The 25,520-nt window shown below is 37.6% G+C and overlaps 1 protein-coding gene across 5 annotated transcripts in view; it reads left to right on the plus strand.

The window, feature by feature from the left end:
• The window catches only part of LOC123323020, a 55,846-nt gene that overhangs the window by 11,981 nt on the left and 18,345 nt on the right, over positions 1–25,520 (plus strand). For all 5 annotated transcript variants that reach the window (XM_044911204.1, XM_044911203.1, XR_006539244.1 and 2 more), the window contains exons 3-7: positions 8,733–8,904; positions 11,448–11,617; positions 13,533–13,635; positions 13,689–13,732; positions 13,856–16,696. In XM_044911204.1, coding sequence (XP_044767139.1) covers positions 8,733–8,904; positions 11,448–11,617; positions 13,533–13,635; positions 13,689–13,732; positions 13,856–16,696 — 3,330 coding nt within the window. The remainder of the gene's footprint in view (positions 1–8,732; positions 8,905–11,447; positions 11,618–13,532; positions 13,636–13,688; positions 13,733–13,855; positions 16,697–25,520) is intronic.

Raw genomic sequence — 25,520 nt, forward strand, 5'->3', positions numbered from 1 at the left:
TCAAACTGACAAAGCACATACAGAAGAAGAAGTTTGAAAATAAGAAAGATTCGAAGTTGGTTTTATTACAGTCTAACTGTAAAATTCAAGTACAAATCTGATTGAGCAGCTGAGTGAAGTTAGGTACATGGGTAACTTAAATGTTAGCTGATATGGAGAATTATTTACTTCTATTCGCAAGTAAATTATTAAATTATTTGTTATCATTGTGTTTTATGTCCAAATTTCATAACATAATTTATAAAGCATTGATTTCTTTCGAATAAGGTAGATCACCTTATTGATTTTGTCTATTTTATTTTATATATGACAGCTCGACAGCTGTAATTCAATTCTGACGTTAAGTTCAAGCTATCTACATCTATAACCTCGTAAAAAACGATGCTCTGAATAAATGTGTGTTTTCAATTGTCCCTAATTAAAAATCATTTTATGTTTGGAAGCAGAAAAAATTTGAACTCCCTTACTCCTGAAGGAGCCGATGTCCGAAGTGGGGATGCTGTTCTGTCTTCGTTCCAATAATTAATATTATGCCTATTGAATGTACAATTTTTATTGAATGACGATTCGTCAGTCCAAATGACACACTACGAAAAGTTTTCATCTTTAATTCGAATCTGCATTGCTCCAAAAAACTGTAATATTGTCCTAAATTAAATTTGTAAGAGCGCATCTTTTTCCCGACGCTTGAAAAACATAATCCTTTATCACTTGCAGCCTCATTTAGAAAATTTTTATTCCGACCGGCAATTTTTTTTATATTAACAAAATATGATTTGTTTTTTTCACAATTTCAATTCCCTGTATCTCGGAAACTGAAGTTCCACTGAGGTTAAATATCTAGAAATAAACCCAGATAGCAAGCTTATGTGGAATGAGCATATATTGGGATTATTGCATCACTGGAGCTTTGCAGACGTGCCCAACTATCTCACTGAAGATCATTACAGATCCCATATCCCTTCATCTTATGATAGATTAATCGATGAGGCCATTGTGAGAATCTCCAGAGAAAAAACTGGTAGTAGGATAATTGGGAATCAGAGAGCCCGGGCCTCTCTGATCAAGTACAGGGTGGGCAAAATTGATGATAACTTAACTACAACTTTTGAACCTAACAAGATAGAGGAAAATGAATGCGCCTTTCATGTTGTCTTTTTTCGAGAAACTAATAATGCCATCAACTGCATTCCTCTATCTTCTTTTGTTTTTGAATTATGGGCCAAAATTTAAATTTGGGCGATTTCAACTTTGGTCATTATCTCCGTTTCTGTTTGTTCTAGGACGTTGAAATGAAAACATTATACAACATTTGATAGCAATTCAGTGGCGTACTATGATTTTTTCCCACTGGTTCATTTGCTGAGCTATAACATAAAGTTGTGGTTTTTCTTACGAAAACAGCAGTTTAAAATGACTTGGAAAGAATCGCCATTTTTTTACCGTTTCAGAAATATATCATACATCGCCCTCAGTTGTTCTAAGTCATTTCAAACTACCGTTTTCATAAGAAAAAACACATCTTCATGTTATAGCTCAGCAAATATACCTGTTGGGAAAAATCATAGAACGGCACTAGATTGCATCAAAAAATTGTCTTTATAATGTTTTCATTTCAACATCCTAGCTTAAACAGAAATTGAGATAATGGCCAATAATAAAATTTTAATTTTGACCTATAATTCGAAAACAAAAGAAGATGGAGGAATGCAGTTTATGGCATTATTAGTTCCTCGAAAAAAGACGACCTTAATGTGGCAGGTATTTTCCTCTATCTCGTTGGATTGAAAAAGTTGTAGTTCAGGTATCAACAATTTTGCCCACCCTCTACATCCCATCAGCGAGTCTTCCCAGCGAAGACTACGATGCTAAGTAGAAAGGAAGACTGGGAAAGGGAGCACAGCCACAATTATTATCATTAAATGAGCGGTTTCTAAACTCTCTCTCGAATGCAGGATGACAGCGAAAACCGTTTCCTGCAAACATGGATTAATGCTGCCATCTTCTCTCTAGTGGTTAAGTGGGAGAATTGAATTAGATTTTGTTTCCAGTCGGGTGGCACTAGGATTTTGCATACACATTGGCTGGCGTCTGGCGTCATGGAATGATTGGTCCATCACATTTGTTTCATTTTCATCGAGGTGTGCGTTGTGGTACTCTGACGAGGTCAAATAGAACCGAAACCGTGGTCAGCATATACTCTTTCCAGATGGAATGCACTTTTTGTTGATGCTCCGAGTGATGCTGGTTAGCTATTTAGATTCAGATCGTCATATATCTTGATTTAGATTCCAATGGATGTTGCATATCTGAAATTCTAATATTTATAGTGTTTTCAGAGTTATGTCGAAGTTAAAACTATAGTCATAACTAGTGAGGTTATTTATTGTCTGTATCACTTCATTTTCTTTTTAGTTTACTTTAAATTTCGGTTCTTTAGAACGCGGGGTTGAATTAAAGATCTAAATCCACTACATAAGCGATAAAATATGTTTTATTTGAAGGCTGACATGTTTCGGCGTAGTGCCAGCTTCAAAGCAATGCTGGAACAATACCTACAAATCATGGAATTAAAACATTTGAACGCAGGTGTATTTGAGTCGAAAAATATTTTTGCGTTTCAATAATTTGATCTTGTTTCATGTCGGTTGCAAATAGTGCTTAGGTTAAAATAGAATGAAGTTGGAACAAGTAAAAAAATGAGTCGACTTACTATCAAATAACTTTAAACTTTTAAAAGGTTCAAATAAGTTTCCTCAAAGTCATTTCCACGTATCAGGAATCGAAACACACGATCAAAAAATGAAAAATACGACAGATATCGATCAGGTACGAGGGCGATTAAAATCTGAGTTGAAGAACAAACAAAACAAACTGCGTAGAGTAAGTTGACAAATGACGGGATGTGACATGACAGATAAGATCCTAGATGTGGATGTTCTTATTCGTGAAACTCGTGGAAGTGGTATGATAAGATCCTCCTAAAGTTGACATTTTCTGAGTTTGGTCAAGTAAAAATGGGTTTATCGATTCATTCAACTAATGGTTGCGCCCAAAACAAAACTTCATACTTTCCTTCTGATTGACCCATCTATTTGAGGATTTTCGGTTTTTTGTATACTATTTTGGGAGTCAAGTAGTTTCCTGGTAGGGTAGGATTATAATTAGAATTGCGTAACAATGTAGTGGATATGATGAGAATGGGGTGCTTCGAATCGATGTATTCACATGTGTGGGTGATTATAAAACTTTGTTATCAACGAATGTCCATAGAGATTATCAGTGCCTCGCGAAACCCATCCAAGATGCGATTATATCGCGCCCGGTACAATTTCGGATTTAAGGCCTGAATATTTCGCAGAACATTTATAGACTTTGTTAGATGTGCATGCGATGGTTTACCAGGTGTCGATATAAGAGATAAGCCTCACAGGTTCGTGCCTTCAATTTTCTCGCCGCAGAACTTTTAGAAGGCCGTTGTAACAATCGGCGACTTGCTCGGAGTTAGAATGAGAGCTAGTTGACCTTGACCAATTTCATTGCTGAGAATGGGCCTAATGCTATTTGTGTATTGTGTCATTTTATTGACAGAATATTATCACATTGATTATCGGAAGCAAATTCGGATTCATTGAGTTTTGACAATAGAGAATAGATACTCTCTCTATGTAATACCAATAAAGAGGATTTTTCCTGAACTTTGAAATTTTTCGACTTATAGCTGTGAGTTTGTTTCCAAATTTTTCTTCTGTTTTTCGTTTCGAATCTATTGCAGGTCATAAAATGTTCTGTTGTTTGATTGGGGTACTAAAAGATGAAACATATCTAATGGCTTCTTTGCTATTCTATGTTTTAGATTGATTGGGTCACGAACTTCATGGCCAGCTTCGTTGACTTCATTTTCAGTTTCCTCAGTGGGAACCTTGTGGTGTGCGGATAGTTTTCTACAAGCGTCCACGGAATGTGTGCAAATTTTGGTTTTGTCATCTGCTAGTACTCTTGTATAGAATGAGTCTTTCTCATTTACCTGAGTAAAGCTATTCAGCATCACAGATAAAAACTTCTGGTGGGATTGATGGTTTGTCAAATTCTTGGATTTTCATCACTTGATGGATAATGATTGGTCGTGTTTGTCATGGGGCAATTCTTTCGGGTGTATTGAACATTTTATAATTATTTTTTATCACTTAGCACACGCGTCGTCAAATAAAACTTTCTGACCAAATGTGCACTGCCCGATAAGTGTTTATTTTCGGGAAATTTTTGTGTATTTTCTCACTATATTTCGCGAATTTTTGAAGCCTACTTGTAAACCAATTTTTTTTTCACTCATGTTATTATGACTTAAGCCTTGTTTTAACACTCCTCTCCAGAGGAAAATTCACTTATTTCAGATATCTCAGATATCAAAAGGATTAAGTTAAAGGCTGTTAAAGCCCTTTCCAGGTTTTTGGGCTCGAGGTGGTGGTCGGGTTCAGGTCGCTCCTCGGCTGCCGTCGGTTGGATTCCTACTTCATCCGCACTTCCTGTCGGAGCAGACGGTGTTCCTCCGCATTCCCCAAGTACTTGCGTACAGTTCTCGCCGTTCCCAGCAGTACCGCTTTCTGCATTACTTTATAGATATTTTCGTGTAACTGAAGTTTCCTCAAGTTCTCTAGTAGTTTCTTCGGTATCAGGCCTGTAGATGAAATGACTATAGGGATAGTCTTGATATCTTTTAGCTTCCACTGTCTCCTGTTTTGTTTGTCTAGATCTCTGTATTTTGAAATTTTTTCACTGTGCCCATCTAGAAGATTGTTATTATTTGGAATCGCCACATCGATGAATATTTCTCTGTCCTCATCCTTATTGAGCATTATTAGGTCTGGTCTATTGTGAGTTATTTTCCGGTCTGTGAGAACCGTGCGATCCCAGTAGAGCTTGTGATGTTCATTTTCCAATACAGCATCCGGATGGTAATCGTAATAAGGAATTTTTTTCGAACTTAGAAGTTGGTGTTTTAGTGCCAATTGTTGGTGAAAAATCTTGGCATCAGCATCATGTCTATTTTTGTACTCCGTACAAATTTCTGACATCCCTCGGTGATGTGCTGGATAGTTTCATGTGTCGCACAGCCATAACGACAGCTATCATCCGCCACTGAGGCATCCTGCTTGGCGATATATTTCATCTAGTTCCTTGTTGGAATTACCTGATCCTGGATGGCGAGCACGAAGCCCTCTATCTCAGGAAACGACCTTCTGGAAGTCAACCAGTAGTTCGACGCAGATATATCGATGGTTGACCTCGTTAGGGTGCCTTCCATGCAAAGGTTTGCCGATCAGTTTCTGCATTTTACTTTCTGCAGAGTGTTCGACGGTTTCCAAGTGGTCCTGCTGTAGCTTTAATGGTGTAGAACTATCAGCAACACAAACTACTTGATGGAGTTCTGATGAAGCAGCCTTGCCCAGAAAATTTCTTCGAAGTCCTTCAATTTCCTGGGACATTGGACAAATCAACAATTCCTTTACCCCCAAGATGTCGTGGCAGCTCGGTCTGTTCTATTGAGCTTATGGGGTGATGTTTATTGTTGTTTAGTCAGCATCGTCCTCATTTTTCCCTGTAAGACTGCCAAATCGGTGGTGGTCCACAAGATGATACCGAATGAATAGCTCAGCGCTTTTATCAGATTCTTGTTGTTAAGACCAGTTCTCATTATCCTTCTCAATCTTCGGGGGAACTCCTTCGTTAGTTCTTTCTTCATCTGGCTCTGATTGATTTTTCTTGCCTGTTTTATGCCCAGATACTAATATGTGTCTTCTTCCTTTAATGCTTCAATTTCTGTACCTTCCTTGAGTTTGAACGTACCATCATCTATTTTTCCTCTCGTTATGTTCAGCAGTCGACATTTCTCTAGTCCAAACTTCATTTTGATATCTTCCGAGAATCCCTCCACCATTTTCAGCATCAGTTGCATTTGCCTCTTGGTAGATGCGAAGAGTTTCGAATCGTCCATGTAAAGGAGATGATTCAGTTTCATCATAGTTCTACTGCCGCTCTTGATGGCAAATCCGTAGTCCGTAGAATTCAATTTATGAGACAAGGGATTCAGGGAAGCAGAACCACAGAGGGCTCAGCGAATCTCCTTGGGAAATTCCGCGTCTTATTGGAATATGTGCTGTTGTAAGCGAGCCGTCTGCTGCTTTCATTTGATGACTAGTACGCCAAGTTGACATGGCGTTTTTCAGGAACTCAACAATATTAGGATCCACCTTGTAAATGTTCAAAATTATCAAGAGCCATTCGTGAGGTATGGAATCGAATGCTCTCTTGTAGTCTATGTATACAGGGTAAAGATTCCTTCGCTTGGAGAACGCTTGATTGCAGATAACTGAATCAATTATTAGCTGTGCTTTACACCCTCGGCTCTCTCGGTGCATCCTTTCTGTTGCATGGCGATGATGTTATTCCTTTCGCAATAGTTGTGAATTCGGTTTGAAATGCACGATGAATTTGTACATCGTTGGAAGACATGTGATTGGTCGGTATTTGGATGGGTCTTCTGTATTTCTTTGGTCTTTAGGTAGCAGGTACGTTGTGCCATGTGTAAGGAATATTGGCGTTCTTTCAGGATTTTCAATGACATCATTTATTGCGGAGGTCAATTTGTCATGCATGATCCAAAGTTTCTTGATCCAGAAGTTCTGTAATCCATCAGGCTCATTAGTTTTCCAGTTGTGTAGTCCTCTGATAGCTGATTTTACTTCTTCAATTTTGATCGTGTCATGTTGCATCGGCTCATATTTTATAGCTTCAGACTTTTCATCTTCAATCCATCCGGTATCTCCATTGAACTGAGGTTTTGTGATAATTGTTCGGTCCAGAATTGTTCAATGGCTTCCTTTGGTGGTAACTTTTCATTTTCTCCATCAGACGATGTGAGTGACCGGTAAGAAAGTTTCTCCTGACTTTTCGAATGAATTATTGTCTCTTTTCCGGCTATAATTGCTTTTATGTCTCCTCAGGCGTTCTGCATACAGACTTAACTTTTGATTCAGAGTGTCGAGGCAGTGGTGAGCTGTAGCATGCTCCGTCTCTCTTTCTGTGTGTGTTCTTTTTTATCCATGATTTCTTTGGCAGCTTTCGCAACTTTTAACCTTATTATTATTGTTTATTGTAAAGGGTTGAGGTTTGAACCTATAAACTCGTAAAAAACAAAACAGAAAACAAAAAAATTAGAAAATTCATGAAATACCATCCACTACAAGTCTACAGTCGTGATTCCGTGAACCTATTATAGGTTCTTGAACGCATTGACCGATCCTGCATTGACCACTTCGTGCGGGAGACCATTTCACACATTAAACACTCTGTTGGTTGAGAAGTTCCTCCGCTGGTTGGTCTTGAAGCTTTCCTTTGCCAATTTGAAGTTATGGCCCCTCAACCTGATGACCGCACTTCTAAACATAGAACCACTGTCAACACCGAAGCCGCCGGCAAAAATCAATTGGCTTTGCCAAAACGGGTTGAAAGTGGTTATAGAAGCCGAAGGGGGATATATTTCCTGTCGATTAACAATATCTTGCTTGCTTATTAATAATGTGTTATATCTCTTGATTTTGCAAGAGAATATAGGTACTTGTGGAGATTAATTAGATTATTTGGAAATGCATGCACTTTATTTTATTAGATCTTATTTCACACTGAATACAGTCTATCTATTTCCATCTCACATGTTCTTATCTACATATGTACAAAAAACACTGTCGCACTCTTGATTGCCGCTATACGACATCGAAAGTTTATATACAGTATGTTCACATTATAACATAATGTAACCATTTATCTTCAATTACTTTCTCATTTAATATATGTTTCTGCCTGTGTTCACATTAAATCGTACGAAACTGTATTGTATGTATAACCGGCAATGAATGAAATGAGCAACTGTTTCAGTTGAAAGAAGTTTATGAAAACGCAAGTTTGAACATTTCTACGCAAAAACGTGTGAAAATTGGGTTATAAGATTGATGTGGAGGGAATTCATTCTTGTAAAAATAAAAGGACGCTGTTGTGTAAGCACCAAAGCCTTTCTTTCAATGTAAAACAGTTACAGTCATTTCTCTGTATAATTAATTATTAGGGAGAATTCATTCAAAGTTCATTATATCAGGTTTTCAGTTAAATAATTAACAGCCGAATTTATGGTGGGTTTATAAAAGGTTCCTATTGAAAACTGAGAAAGAAAGCAATCTAATTGGCAGATGCCGATCACGTGATAACTCTGTATGAATCCAGGTTTGTTAAATGATCTCCGAGATATCAAATCTGCAACCGTATGCCTAGTTGCACACACACCGATTTTGGACGGCTCGGAATAAAATCGGCCGATATTTTATCGGTAGCAGTTGCTAGCACGCTACCCGGATTTTTACCGTCCAAACGATCAGCCAACTAAAGTCGACTGAAATGGTCGGTAAAAAACATTGAACTCAAGAAAGAACTCCTTCTTCAGTTCAATGGTAAACAATCGGTGTTTGTACAAACGTGTACTTAGTCACGTATGCCACTACATCCCGATATTGCCGGTATTGGACGGTTTCTCACCGGCATTTTACCGTCACCGATCAGTGGTCGGCGTATGTGAAAGGTCCCGTTCGCACACGTGGTTCACTATTGGAATTTGGACGCTATCTGCTCCGTATCATTATGTTGTTTTATGATAATGATTTATTATATTTTTTTCATTCCAGTGGAAATGGTGCGGTCACGGGAATGCTGAAAATTGGTAGGAAAGGATTGTACGTATTTGACCGGGAAGGCCAACACTATCAGGTGACACCACCTTGTGTACTAGACTTTTATGTTCACGAGAAGAGGCAGAGAAGTGGATTAGGAAAGAAACTTTTCGAGTATATGCTGGATGTAAGTTTGAAATGTTTTGATTCACTTTTTTTTTTCTTTGAATGGGTCACTTTGCGAATAAACTGAGAAAGAAATTCCAAAATTATAATTTTGTTGTTGGATCAATTTTTGATCGAATTACTATCGAGTTGATATGCTTTTACGTATAAAATGGAGAAGTCGCATGAGAACACTAGGCTCAGTATACATCTGGAAACTATAAATGAATAAAAACCCTAAAGCTGCGTTTACATCAGCGAAACTGATGAGATTTCTTGGAGAGTCAGTTTGATCATCCGAGGTAGGAGGTTGCTGTCTACTTTTCTGTTCGGCTGTCCACCGTTTATTTTTTTGCAGGTTAATTTCTATCATTGTTTGTTTGCAACATGGACCACGCATCCACTTATCGCTGGTTCGTTCGTACTCCCACCTCTTATGCTTATTATTAATATCTACAATACCACTTCAGATATTTCAATGAAATTTGTCATACATGTATATGTACATCGAGAGGCATTTTTTAATGTAACACTTTTTTTTAGTTTCCACTAGTGACGTTCGTACGTAATTTGACCTACCTATTTTGGCAGACATTGATGGTACGCCACAGATTTTTCCTGAAATAAAAGTTATTTTTGAAATTCCCAATCATTTTTTCACCAAAGTTGATCACTCAACTTTTTTCAATTCGATTCACGGTTTCCGCTTAATAAAATAAAAACCGTTTTTCTGTATGATGATAACAATATCGTTAATACATACATATGATAATATCACCATGCAGAGACATACGTAGATTTTATTTTTTAGTACATGTATGACAAATTGCATTGAAATATCTGAAATGGTATTGTAGAGATTAATGAAGTTATGAAGTTTTTTTCTTGAAATGGGCCTAAAATTCACCCCCATAAATATTGACATTCAATTAGGAAACACCATGTATTTGTGTCTTGACGTTGGCTTTGTCAACTTTTTTTAGGAAAATTTCTTGTTGATGTGTTTGAGAACGTCCGATTTAAATAACGAGCAAATCAATATCTTTCCTATTATGATGGCAGTCATATATGACTGTCTTTTACACTAATCTTCAACGTTTTTTACAATTTAGCCCACCAAACCGCTGCCTACCCTTTTCCAACGTCTTAGTTAACTCGAAATCTCCACCCGAAGTTCCATTATTTTGTCTAGTCGAAATCACTCGACTCTTCGGCACAATTGACTGAAGACACTGCTTAAGCCCGTTTGCAACAGCCGAGAATTCTCTGGAAATTTCTCTACAAAATTCTCGCCAGAAAACGTCAGAGATTATTTTGTATGTAACTGAACAGAGAATTCTACCGGAAGTGCACATGCAACGGTAAATAATTCACGGCGCATGAAATCTCGAGTAAATTTTCTAGAGAATTCTCGGCTTTTGCAAACGGGCTTAGGATCCATCTCCATTTTCCCAACAACGTTTCAGAATCTTTGTATTCTTTGAATTTCTTGAGGGAGCCAGGCGTCTTCGATTACGGTGCGCTGTGGTTCGCCTTGAAACGATCGAATTATACATGTATGTTTGTTTTCGACAGATTCTTTCAATAACTTTTCATATAGGAAGTAATACTACAGTATCATTTCATGTACTGTTATTGGAAATTTCACTGGCAGATTACAATAAAGAGAATATGAAGCTGAACATGAGATATTTAGCTACAATTCGATAGCCATAAAATAATGATCTGGTTTGTTTAAGTTTTTAAATCACTACAAGTTTTTGCGTGTTATTGTGATAGCGAAACACGTGTTGTGATTTAAAAACTGATTTTTGTGAAAATCAATAATCTGTTTCAAGTTGAAAAAAAAAACAGAAGCACGGGGTGTCCTAATAATAACGACAAAAAAGTGCCAACTCAATGATATAGGTATTGCAATTTGTGCTCAACATCAGGTTATCACGAAAATATGCGGTTTATTTAGCCCACAAATGTGTTGGAGTATTTTGTATAACCATTTTACATGCATCTTATGTTCCATTAGTTTTATGTCACATTTCACATTCACATGAAATACGTAAATCAGGGTGTTTTCGAAGCTTCATTTTGACCAGTTCTACCTTTTGTTGAAAAAAAAGCCTCACCTTCAAATAGTCCCTGTATATGTCGTAACTCACTACTCCTCTATTCATCTGTTTTTGAGTTCTTTCATCCGATTCTTTCAATATAATTTGAAATCTGATAATTCTTCAAGGAAATATCTACAGTTGTGGAACGGATTATATAAGTGAATTATGCTTTGATATTGTGCTTCACTTACTCGTATAATATAGGTCCTTTTGTTTGCATAAAAAGTTTAGCTCTTTTCTACACTCGATTTTAGTATTCGTTTGCTGATTAAATTTACACCAGTGTAAAGGAGGTGTAGTTTATCTATATCTCCTTTTAACTATGTGTAGGTAAATACACTTTCTCTACACTGGTGTAAATCAAATCCAGTATAGAAAAGTTCTACATTTTTTATGCAATGAAAAATAAACTCTGAAATCTTTGGATATGATCTATAATTTTGAGGTATAATTTCAGAAAGAAAATGTCAAACCCCATAATTTGGCCATAGATCGACCAAGCGAAAAGTTTCTCAACTTTCTGAATAAACACTACTATCTTCAGAATCCCATCAAGCAGATGAACAATTACGTCGTCTTCGACGGATTCTTTCCCGAGAATCAAAAAAAAGAACTCACGGAATGTAGGTATGTACATCAAAAATCCTATTGATTCTATAATCACTTCAGGAAATATTGATATCTCAGTTTGCCATAGAAAATCGAAATTGAAGTAATAGCACTTTCAATAAAGGTAAGCGTCCACAGTTCCGCATCGTACGCAACGCACGGATCGCATCGAAAGTATTTTAGAATGTTTTGTATAAGAACTCATATAAGTACGTCCACTGATACGTATCGTATTGCCCGGATTCATCGCTTGAATTTTTCAATGCTATCCGTGCGTTGCGTACGATGTGGAACTGTGGACGCTTACCTTTAGAGTTTGATTTAAGAGATTCAGGTTGAACTGGGAATAACCAACGACTCGTAGACTCATATCACACATAAGTTTTTGAACTGACCGACGATATTATAAATTTTGTTCTGTTTATTTATGTTCCTGCCTTTATTAAAAAAAAATTGGAATATAATGTATGAATTTTGAATATTATATGATTAGTTCGAAATCTCTGTATTTCTTCGGGCAAATATTTTTATAGTTAATATTGATGTATTATTTCTATGATTGAAACTACAGAAATCAGAAGTTATCTGTTGTACCCAGAAATTGAGCTGCGTCTCTACAACCAAGACCTTCGATATCAATCTTTCTTGAAGCGCGTACAAAATATGTACAATGAATGAATTGTTGTTAGGCTCCTCTTGAAACAACACAACAATAAAAAAAATTTTTTTGGTGATTTTGAACAGGCTGTAGGAAGGAAAAGGCGTACAGTCAATTTGAAAGAAGTAAATCCAAGAAGAAGAAGGTCCAAGTGTCTGGTTTTCGAACTCGATCTTGAAAAAACAACAAAAATTTCCGTTTTTCGATACGTTTTGTCCACGAGCTTGGAAATGTTTTTAACTCAATATTTCTATGGACTAGATATCTTGTTGATTCAGCTTTAATTTCCTTATTTGAAGACCCAGATAAGAGCACCTCTTGTTAAGATATCGGTTTTGAATGGAAAAAGGTAATTTTACCTGCGAAAGGATCAGCCATTGCTTTATCAAAACAAATTTCTGTTTGATCGTAACGTGAATTCCAAAAAGCGACAAAAAAAATTTTTCATGAGTATTTCTCAAAAAAAAATTGAATGGCAGATCCGAAAACTAAACACTTAGAGCTACAACCTTCTCATTTTTAATTGCTGTACAGCCTTTTTTCTTTAACTTACATCCTGTGGAAAATGACTTTCGTGAGAAGTATAATAAGATGCATGTTTTATACATGATGATGATATATGATATTCAATATTGAATATCAATTACCTTTCGTCCATCTATTCGTTTGTTATCTATCTGATTTTAAAGTTTGAAATCCTTAGTTCATCGGAAAATTTAACAAATCCAATTAACAAATTTGCACCGAACAAACGAACCGAAAACAAATTATAAAAAGGGTAAGCAATATGACACGAAATGAAATGAATATTTAGGTCCTTTCGTTTGTTTTTTGGTGTAGTGTAATCTACACTGCACTTTAAATGAGCTGATTTTCAGTGTAGTTGCGCAGTGACGTCCGTGATATCAACATAAAATTTCACATTTTACTCCACAGAACACTAATATTACACGTGTTTTTGACTATGTGCGGATAAACTACACCTTCTCTACACTGGTGTAAATCCAATCAGCACACGAATACTAAAATCTAGTGTAAGTTACACTGAGTGTAGAAAAATACTACACTTCCTATGCAAACGAAAGGACCTTATGTATGTAGTTCAAGCAGATCTATCCTGATCTTTAATGACTTTTGAGGATTTCATGGCATAGCTGGTTAACAACGATGAAAATAATTATAATAAAAAGAAACTTTCAACTATTTCCAATTAATTCATCGACTCATTAATAATACTGATGAGCTAAATATCATGTTATTTCCACTAACTTTCAGTCCGATGAGTAGAACTAATGGCTTACAAAGTACTCAGTCTCCTAACAATCAACCTCTCTATGGCCGGTATGGGGCACCAAGACCCCCTTGCAGTATGGGACAGGTATTAACATTCCTCAATAATAAAAAAAAAGTTGTCACAATAATGTTTTGCAGATAATTCACAATACAACTGCCCAAAAAAACAGTGAACCCACGAGGTGAGTAGTCCAGGTCCAGATCAGGTATATTAGTTTCATTACATAGAATAAGGAGTTTTGTACCCGTCAAGGTTAGTTTCCCTTTTCGATTTCGATCCTTATCCACATATTCCTATCTTTCAGTTCAAATAATTTCAAGAGTTCACATGATGTTATGCAAATGCAAATTCCTTCGCAACAACAAGACAGACTCGATAAATACCCCGATCAACACAATGTAACTAATTATGAACAACAAACAAATATGGCCCACCGAAATTCGCAACTATATCAAGAATACCCGAAACAAGAGGAGTGTCACAATTCAAAGCAAGAGGTGAAAAATAATATGCATATTACAAAACAATGCGATTTGCAAAATCCAATCAGAATGTTTCCAGAAAAGGAAACTCATTCGGGGAATGCGTCGTACGTAGGAAACGTTGTACCACAAAGTGAACAAAATGTAGGTAACGTTTGGCCAGCACAAAATAACCCTCAACAGGTTTATCCAATGACGGAGATTATTCTAAATTCTCCTCATGAGCCATGGGGTAATCAGAAGTATCCAACTTCTCATTCAAATTACAAATATCAACACCAAAACCAGCAAATTGATCAACAGCTTACTATGATTCCGCAAGGTGGAAGCAGAAATGAGTCTAATATTCAGCAAGATATTCCGAATCAACAACATCAAAAACAGAATGAAATGGCACAACCAATTGATCCACAGAATAATCAGATGAGTTATACTGCACAGCAACATCCGACTCAGCAGTTTCAACCCATTCACTATCAACATCAAAAACAAAATGAAATGGCTCAACCAATTGATCCACAGAGAAATCAGATGAGTTATACTGCTCAGCAACATCCAACTCGGCAGTTTCAACCTATTCACTATCAACAACATCAAAAACAAAATGAAGTGGCTCAACCAATTGATCCACAGAATAATCAGATGAGTTTTACTGCTCAGCAAAATCCGACTCAGCAGTTTAAACCCATGCACTGTCAACAATATCAAAATCAAAATGAAATGGCTCGACCAATTGATCCTCAAAATAACCAGATGAGTTATACTGCTCAGCCACATCCAACTCAGCAGTTTCAATCTATTCACTATCAACAACATCAAAAACAAAATGAAGTGGCCCAACCAATTGATCCTCAAAAGAACCAGATGAGTTATACTGCTCAGCCACATCCAACTCAGCAGTTTCAACCCATTCACTATCAACAATATCAAAAAGAAAATGAAATGGCTCAACCAATTGATCCTCAGAATAATCAGTTGAGTTATAATGCTCAGCAGTCTCAACCCATTCACTATTCTACCATATCTTATAACCCGCAACAAGGAGCATATCAGGAAATCCAAAAAACACAAGCAGACACAAGCTTTTCTAATAAGGAATCACATCAAAACCCTATTAGTAGTCCGCAATATGACAACCAAATAGGACACACTTATTCATCTCCACAACACTTTATTCCTGAGCAAAATTTATTGCATCCGCAACAATACCAACACAATCTGCAAGCAAGGTACGGAACCACTAACAATATAACTCAGCAAAGTGGGCCAGAACAACAATATCCACAAAAATTACAATATCGGCCACCAATTCAGTCTTCTAACGAATCATATCAAAATACATCTCAGGAGCAAAATTCCCAATATATCATCGATAATCAACAAAATCATCAATATCAAAAATCAATATCGAATGTTCCTATTCATCATGTGAATCAACAAAGTGCACCTCCACCAACGTATCCATCAGAAGCATTGCTTCAACGAAGACCACTCCGAACGGAAAATCATGAATATCAATTTATTTCCCAGAAACCTCAAAGACAACAATATCAGCCTTCCCAAATACGTCAAGTACAGATAAACGACGCTAAAACTCAGTTGAAATCAGAAACTGTGCATTCGTTACTCCAAGTCGATCCGAAATATTTCAAACCGGATCCTATCCAATTGAAGCAGCCATATAATGTTGTACCAGAATGCCCTACTGCCCGCATTAAAAATGATGAAACTGTAGCTTCGCTTTTGAATGCCGAGCAGGAGTTCTTTGAGAACGGTTTGCTCCGCGACAAATATAGAGTTTCTTCTCGACCAGCGTATGCAAATCATTTACCATCGCAACATGAAGAAGAAGGTTATCCAAGACAAGTTCAAGTGGCACGAGACAATAGACACTTCTATCCACAGAATCAGTTGGCAACACAAGCACTTTCCCAGCAAATCAGCAATCCTATTCCACAAGCTATACAACAGAAATCCTTTCAAGAAAACTATCGAGTTCAACGGCATTCTGGCCATACGGAGAATTTCGGTAATCAGCAGAATGTACAACAAAGTGAAAATATGCATCAGCAGCTTGTTCCTAGAAATTTGCTTCCTCAGGAGCAAAAGTCGAATAACCCCTTCGAATCACATATTTCAGAACAGAATAAACTTAACCAACAATACACCGCTATGGATCCATCGAGTCAACAACCTCAGAGTTATATTGTTGACCCTAATAATTTACAATACAGAGAACAACAAATGACTCCTATGAATCAATATGGCTCTCAGCCACAACCTCACAGTTATTATCAGCAGCCATTTACACCTACCCAACAGTTCCGATCATCACAAATATCTTCAGAAAAACCTACCGAACGACAATCTCGCGAAGCAGAGAATCATATAAATATTCAAGATAAGGAGGGACATTCTATAACTCAGTATCGCGCTCTTGCGACAAGTGAACAAAGTCCCATGAAATCTGAACGAGAACATCCACAAGCATGTCATAGTGATTCAGTTGATGAAAAATCTTCTGGTGAAAAACCAACGGAAATTAAAGTAGATCCGAAAGATTCCCCAGCGACAATTAGACAGGGTTCCTACATTGCGAATGATTTTGTTACACATTCCGAAGGACCAAATAGAATATCCACACACCCAAAATCAAAGTTGAGGTAAAGTATGAAAGTGTAGATATATATAACTATAGGCTTATTAGTTTGATAACTAAAAATGTATTGATATTCAAAGGTAAAATAATAGTAAAAATCCATAATCTACTCATAATACAGTCATTTTGTGGCGAAAAAGGATTACCTCGAAAGTTTCCTGGGAGTTTTGAAAATGATTAATATTTAGATTTTCCTCGTACGTAGAGATACGTGCCTTGTTTTTTTTTTAATGTGGTGTCCCCAGTAGACCTAAATATGCAATTACAATTACAAATTTGCTTCGCTTCGGGAATCAAGTTCATCGTCTGAACAGAGTGGGAAAAATTCGATGAGATTGACTGACAGCTCTGTAACCGTGAGAGCTAGGGAAAAATGGATGGCACGTTTCCGACCTCGATTTTCAAAAGATTGTTAATGGCCAGAACCGCATCCCTCTATCTTCTTTTGTTTTCAAGTTATAAGTGAAAACTCATTTTTTGGCTCTTCGTACTGGTGCCTTTATTTCGGAAAGTATTAGTGATATCGAAAACAACTGTTACATTCTAATTTTTCATGTAGAATGCAGTAAAGTAATCAAAGATTTTTTTCAGTCCGCTACTCCAGTGATATAGTGGTAATTTTCATTTTTGTTGAATATAAACTGTATGTTATTTTTACATATTCCAATCCCATTTTTTTTATTCGGAATATACAGGGTGTCTCAAGTTCGAGTGCCTATTAGACGTTTCTGGAGAACTAGACATATTTGAAATCTGAAAATTGGGATTATGATATTGTTCGAAGTTCTCTACAGAGCTAAAATATTTTCGAAGCTCAAAAACTTCCGGTTATACAGGGAGTGAAAATAAATTCGACGAAAAAATTTTTTTTCAAGTTTTCCATTCCTGGTATGATCGAGTATTCAATAGTGAATAGATTTTTGTTAAAACCATTGTATTAAATCGAATAGTTTTCAAAATATCCTAAAAAAACTGGAAAAAAAGTCAAATATGTTCAGTCAGTAATATGTTCATTATTCTTATTTTAAATATCCTGAGCGTAAACTGTTTTTACAACATCGAAGAGGAAGGATGTGAAAAGGTCATGCATCTTTTGGATTTCAAAAATATCATCACAGAGTGTTTCAAATTTTGTGTTGAAAATTGTGATCTTAAATTGGCCATAACTTCTGTTTTTCAAATTAGAACCCTATTTTTTTATAATTGTGTTGGATTCTGCGGTCAAAAATAATGATAGTTTTCTCACATGATTATGCTCCTAAATTCAATAATTTCTGAGTTATTTGAGATTTTCTGGATTTATGGTGTACGTAGAGTCAAATTGATTGCATCTAAAAAAATTCAATGAATATTCTTTCGAAACCATGGGAACACTCTGTACCCATAGAAGATAAATTATCTGTTAATAATTCACAAGTGTCAGGTGTTATTGTTATTCGTTATCTTCATTTCTCGATTTAACAAAATGAACCGTTATTCTAATTACGAAATTCTGGATCTATTTCATATACATGGTGGATGTGACAATAACACCTGACACTTGTGAATACAGATCTTCTATGGGTACAGAGTGTTCCCATGGTTTCGAAAGAATATTCATTGAATTTTTTTAGATGCAATCAATTTGACTCTACGTACACCATAAATCCAGAAAATCTCAAATAACTCAGAAATTATTGAATTTAGGAGCATAATCATGTGAGAAAACTATCATTATTTTTGACCGCAGAATCCAACACAATTATAAAAAAATAGGGTTCTAATTTGAAAAACAGAAGTTATGGCGAATTTAAGATCACAATTTTCAACACAAAATTTGAAACACTCTGTGATGATATTTTTGAAATCCAAAAGATGCATGACCTTTTCACATCCTTCCTCTTCGATGTTGTAAAAACGGTTTACGCTCAGGATATTTAAAATAAGAATAATGAACATATTACTGACTGAACATATTTGACTTTTTTTCCAGTTTTTTTCGGATATTTTGAAAACTATTCGATTTAATACAATGGTTTTAACAGAAATGTATTCACTATTGAATACTCGATCATACCGGGAATAGAAAACTTGAAAAAAAATTTTTTCGTCGAATTTATTTTCACTCCCTGTATAACCGGAAGTTTTTGAGCTTCGAAAATATTTTAGCTCTGTAGAGAACTTCGAACAATATCATAATCCCAATTTTCAGATTTCAAATATGTCTAGTTCTCCAGAAACGTCTAATAGGCACTCGAACTTGAGACACCCTGTATAATATAAGTCGTATCTCTAATTGTTCTTCCAATAAAAAAAACCCAAAAACTAGTTCGGTCAAGTTGGCAGGTCATTTTCATTGATAATATGATAATGAACTTTATGCTCTTATGTGTCAGATTATGAGAGATTTTGGAGATCACTTTCATTCCGGGTATTCGAGAAGATGCTCGGGAAACGAGGAAATTATGAGAATTTCCATGACTACGTGATATTTACCAATTAACCTCTCATCATCATCATTGCTGTATCCCGTTACCGGGAATAAATCTACAAAAAGAAGAAGGACAGAAAAAAAAAAAATTCGAAAAGACTTGTAACTTCTTAGTGCTAGTTGCGACTGTGTGCCCTCCTGTGACTAAAGAGACCCAACCGTGACCTGCAGATCCTTCCACACTCAGGGCATGGATAGTCTCCAACCAGATCTGGCCGCCGCTGTATCCTTCTCGATTCTCCATTATAACTGTGGACCAAAGACCTCCACTGTGACCTGTCTAACGCAAGTTGTTCCCAGTTATGATTAGCATTAACTGATTTTAGGGATTGATGTAGTGTATCCTTAAACCGCTTATACTGTCCTCCTGGTTTCCGGGCTCCCTCAGTGAGTTCGCCGTATAGAGCTATTTTGGGGAGTCTTGTGTCTTGCATCCTCAGAATGTGGCCGCTCCATCTGAGTCGGGCCCTCGTTACTTGAGTCTCAATTGTTGTACAACTCGCGCGCTGCAAGACTTCTGCATTCGAAACTTTGTGGAACCATCTGATGTGCATTATCTGTCTTAGATGACGTTGCTGCGTCTGTTCAAGCTGTTTAATATGTCGCCTGTAGGGAGTCCAGCTTTCGCTTCCGTAAAGAAGCGTTGGGAGGACCACTGCTCTGTAAACAGCTGTCTTGGTCTTCAGATTGAGGTCGTGATTTTGGAACACTCTGTCCTTCAGCTTCCAGAATGCCCGTGATGCCGAATTGATACGGTTGTGTATTTCCGTGTCAAGGTTAGCCCTAGTATTTATGAAGCTTCCCAAGTATTTGAACTGCTCGACCTGTTCTAGAGTTTCATTGTCCAGGCTGATATCTGTTTGAAGGCTTTCTGGCGGACTTACCAGGATTTTGGTCTTGTCAATATTGAGTCTAAGGCCTAAAGCTTCGTATATATGTTTATAGGTGTCCAACATTATCTGTAGATCCTCTGAGCTGCTAGCGATGAGTGAACAGTCGTCTGCATATTGAAGTTCCGTGATAAACTTGGTACGGGTTTTTGCTCTGAGGCGCTTCAGGTTAAACAGGCCTCCATCAAATCTGAATCTTATCCCAACACCTCTTACGGGCATGCTCATGTCAGCAATTATCGATACAGCTATGGCGAAAATATTGAACAGTAAAGGCGCTAATACGCAGCCTTGTTTTATTCCAGAGTTGGTTGAGAAATGGTCGGTTGTAGAGCCATTATGCTGTATTCTAGCGGTGTTGTTGGTATGAAGGCTTTTACACACTGCTAGGAATTTTTCGGGTACTCCTAGACGTGCCATGATTTTCCAGAGAGCTCTCCGATTCACCGAGTCGAATGCCTTGCTTAAATCGATGAAGGCTGTATAAATCCTTGATTGTTGTTCACGGGCCTTTTCTTGTAGCTGTCGCAGTGTAAAAATTAGGTCCACCGTACCTCGATTTGGTCGAAAGCCGCACTGGGATTCAGGTAAAAGCCTCTCTAAGAGTGGAACCAGACGATTAGCCATAATCTTCGAGAGAACTTTACCGGCCACATTAAGCAACGATATGCCCCTGTAATTGTTGCAATTCGACGTATCGCCTTTGTTCTTATAGAGGTTGATAACTAAAGCGTCTCTGAAGTCTTGTGGCACATCTCCCTGTTCCCAGATCTTGCGGAATAGTATTAGGAGACTATTGACAATGTCCTCATCCAAGGCTTTGAATATCTCCGCCGGAATGCCGTCTAGACCAGATGACTTATCATTTTTCATATTTTTAATCGCGCTTATGATTTCCGACATTGAAATTTCGTCATCAAGCGATGTCATCGGACTATACGCGGGAAGCAGGTCTAAAATGGATAAATCCGAGTCGTTATTTTGATTCAAGACCTGTGAGTAATGCTCCTTCCATCTTTCGAGAATTTTTCTATCATCAGTTAGAATAGCTCCATGAGCATCTCTTATAGGAAAGCTAGCTTTTCTGCTTGGACCGTAAACAGTTTTAATAGCTTCGAAAAAACGCCTGTAGTCATGGTTATCGGCGTAAGCTTGTATTTCCCTAGCTTTTTCTTTCCACCAGCTGTCCTTGATTTTTCTTATTTCTTGACGGACCTCGCGTTTTATGTTTATGAAACCTATTTGGGCTGCAACATCGCCAGGCTTGTTGATTGCGGTTTTCATCGCTTTGTGTTTTGCGTCCAAAAGGGGTGCGATATGAGTTTCGCTGTCGGCAAACCAGTCTGGGGATTTTCGGGAGCGTTCTGTGCCCAGTATTTCTTTCGCTGTATTTGTAAGGGATGACTTGAAACGGAGCCAATGAGTCTCAATGTCGTCGTTATAATCCGATGGTGTTAGGCTATCTTTGACGGCAGCTGTGAATCTGTCCTTTGTAGAAGGGTTTTGTAGTTTGGATATTTGAAGGCGCTCTCTTAGAAACTTCGGCTTGCGTTGGTATTTTGGGCGCATTGAGATTTTCATTCTCGAGATTACCAGCCTATGATCAGTCCAGCACTCCAGATCTGCTCTGGGTTTAGTGACCAACACCTCTTTCAGATCTTTCCTTCTCACGATCACATAGTCGAGGGTATGCCAATGCCCTGAGCGCGGGTGGCGCCAGGTCCCCCTTGAATTGGGTCTCGTAATAAAATAGGTGTTCGTTATACACAGATTGTGTTCTGCACAAAGAGCCAGCAGACGTTCTCCATTCGAATTGATGCTGTCTGTGCCGTGTTTCCCTATTATTCCCGGCCATAGTTCTGAGTCTTGACTTCTGCCCACTCTAGCGTTGAAGTCTCCAAGGAGAATAATTCGTTCCCGTTTTGGGATTTTACTTAATGTAGCAACGAGTGTTTCGTAAAAAGTCTCCTTTAAGTTGTCAGAGGAGTTCAAAGTGGGTGCGTATACTGCAATGATGTTCACAAACGTGTTATTCGCTGCAGGAAAACGTAGGGTCATTAAACGTTCTGAGATACCAACTGGATTTTCGGTAAGTTTGGCGGCCAGGTCGTTTCTAATGGCAAAGCCTACGCCATGTTGTCTGATTTCGCCTTCCGGCAAGCCTTTCCAGAAAAAAGTATACGCTTGTTCTACCAAGCTACCTTCGTCCGAAAAGCGTGTTTCGCTTAAAGCAACTATTGCAATGGATGTTCGTTGCAGTTCCTTATCGATTAGGGCAGTACGCCTCTCTGGTCGGTCGGCCTTGGGGTTGTCTAGCAAGGTTCTGACGTTCCATGCTGCAAAAGCTATGTGCTTTTCATTGGTGTTTGTTCGATGATTCACTCGCTCAGGCACCCTCCCCCGGAGATCCGAATGGGAGGGTATTTTACCTCCGGATACGAATTTTGTCCTGTTCGACTGATCCATCTTTTTGTAGGAGCTGCGTTAGAAGGTGTTCAAAAGCTGCACTGGTAACGCTGTCAGTGCAACTTTGGTTGCGGCTACGACTAGATTATCTTGTGGCACAGGTATCCTGAGACGACAAGGTCTGAGACGTAACTTGAGCAACGCAGAGAGCCATTTCCTGCTCAAGCCAATGTTTAGGCTACGTAATTGTGGGAAACAGAGTTATACCGCTCATGTTCGGTCGCCAGAGCCTCGTTCGTAAGAACAGGGTGCACCGCGAGTAGGTGAGGTTGGCATTTGAGAGGAGAGGCTATAAAACGCATCCTTCCCCATTACACCTCTACTAGTAGTGGCACAGCCTTTTTTGTGAAGGTGTTTGAAAAGGCTGTGGTACTGGTATTTAGATTATCTTCTAGTTGAAAAGGTTTCGGAACATATTGAGTTGAATCCAGGTTTATAAAATTTCCTGAAAGTGATTCATTCCATATTGGAAAATGTTTCATCCTTGAAATATCCGCAAAGAAAGTGATCTTCAAAGTCTCTCATATTGATAATAATATTGAGGTTTATTCTATGAAATCTTACAATTTTAATATCTGAATAACAAACCTAAGGAAATCCACTAAAGGCGAAGTCTCTGAACAAAAGAAGATAGAGGGATGCGGTTTTGGCAATTTATAATCTTTTGAAAATCAAGGTTGGAAACATGCCATCTATTTTTTCCTAGCTCTTACGGTTACAGGGCCATCGAATTTTGCCCCCCCTGTACTGATCAAAATGTCGCTGACTGAAACCTCTTCATCAACGGCGTTTCTCAGTTTCATTGTAATCCTATGCGTCTTTGATTCCATCATCATACAATACGAAAACAATTTCCGTCTCTTAATTATCACAAATACCAGTTTTCATACAAAGGAGCATTTCATCTCAAATATTGTGAATCGACAGATTTTCCGACTTCACTTTATGTATTCGCAAAAAAATTAGTTTCAACAAGCTTTTCGGAGGTGGGAGGCACTCTTGTTTCTAGTTTAATGTCTGAATTATAATATTATGAGAATTTCTAACGGCATGCAGACAGGAATTGAATTCTGATAAAAGTACCACCCAGAGCAGGATTCGAACCTACGACCCCTTGATTACCGGTCAGGTACTCTCCCAAGTGAGCAATCTTCAGAATTCACGTGTTAGTATTATCACTTCCGAACTGTGGCGTTCGAAAGCGATTGGAAATGTTTCTTTTTCATCCTCATTGCTCTGCATTTGATTCAGGCCCATCCCACTTCTGGATCTGGTTATAGGTTTGGAACGAATTTTATCGTCTACTGGGGGGCATCATGCCCCGGGCGCTAACCACAAAGGGGCGCAAATGGTTCACGAAACAAAAAAATTGCTGGATAATTTTGAAATTGATTTTTGGAAAATATATTCTAAATCAGTTTTATGAAAGAGGTGTTAATTCGTTAATAATGAGGAAAACAGGATCATTATGGTCTAAATCAAACTATAATAATATATTCACAACAAAAACTGGCAGGGCTGACTAGACCTGTATCTGTCAGCACTTCCTTATGGCAACTCCTCTTTGAGGTTACATAAATTGTCTCCTTTCTTGATTTGTTTGATATAGTTGAGGAGCCCAAGAGGGAAATTCGCTCTTACGCTCTTACTCGAGCGTGTCAGATCAATATAAGGGGAGATACCTCCTCTACCAAAACTTAGACCTATATATGAGGTGAATTCTCTAGGACAGCCAGCCAGAATAGTAAAAAAAAAAGGTCATTATACTTGAGCGTGCCAGATTAATATACCTAAGTGTGGTTAATTACATATTGAAAAGTATATATTATATTCTCGTAGTTTGACAATTTAAGCGTGACGAAAATGTATGGGAGGGCGCCAAATTTGCAACAAAAAATTCACATGTACATTCTCGAGCGCGGAGGCTTTTTTTCTCATTTTGAAGCTAATGATTCAACAATAATGGAAAAAAAAATAATCTGAGAGTTTCAGCATGTCGAAGCAATAAAAATTGGCCATAAAGATCACAAAAATCAGTTTTTTTTTTTAATTATCTCCTCTCCTGGGCTTCAAATTGTTTTTGCATTCCTTATAAAATTTGAAGCGCATAACATTTTCCACAAATTTTGTCTGAAGCAATTTTTTCTACATCTGAAAATGAGATATATGGCGATAAATGTACATTAGACTGGGTTTCTACAAGGACCTTGGCCTTTCTCATGTGTGGCTAAGCTCCTCTCCCTTAGCGCCCTCTAATTCGAAAAAACTTAAGGGTATGTAAAAGTGATTCAAAAAAAGTTGTATGGCATTTTATTATCTAGAAATTTCATAATGAATACAGAAACGATCAGAGGTACAGGAAGGGAGATATTTGAAAAAATGCCTTGTTATCATCTTCAAACTGACAGATTAAGAAAGCCCCTACTTGATTACTGTCAGATTAATGGGTCAACATGTCTGCAACACCGAAATTAACCATCTGTATGAAAATCTGACACGCTTGAGTATGTACAAGTAACGATTCTTTTTGCATTTTCAAAGGACCACTGTGACCTTCGAAATTGTCAGCCTCTTGAGAAGTAACTTCCTTTGGGTCCAATTAACTTATTTTCCAAATATTTGACATGCTCGGAAATTTTTTTTTACCATTTTCAACTCTTCCGTATGGCTAGGCCCACCACGCAAACTGTCAAATTAACATTAATTTATTATCAGAGATACGCTCGAGTTTGTACAATTGAGGATTTTTTTTACATCTTTGAAAACCTGCAGACGCTTTTTCCACCGCTGGAAGTGCATGCCTCATAGAACCTTTTTTCTTTCCACCATCTATTCTTCAAAATCCACTAGGCCTCCACGACGCTCGAGTCAATCCCGACTTAGCATCGTCGGCTCCCCTACTAATAATAATAATAAATGTTCTTTATTGGATAAATCCAAAAGGCCATCGACCGAGGTGCTTCAGCACTGGTTATAAAAGAGAAACCATTAATTATTTTACA

This window comes from Coccinella septempunctata, chromosome 1 (assembly GCF_907165205.1).
Source record: "Coccinella septempunctata chromosome 1, icCocSept1.1, whole genome shotgun sequence".
NCBI classification, from domain to species: Eukaryota; Metazoa; Arthropoda; class Insecta; order Coleoptera; family Coccinellidae; genus Coccinella; species Coccinella septempunctata.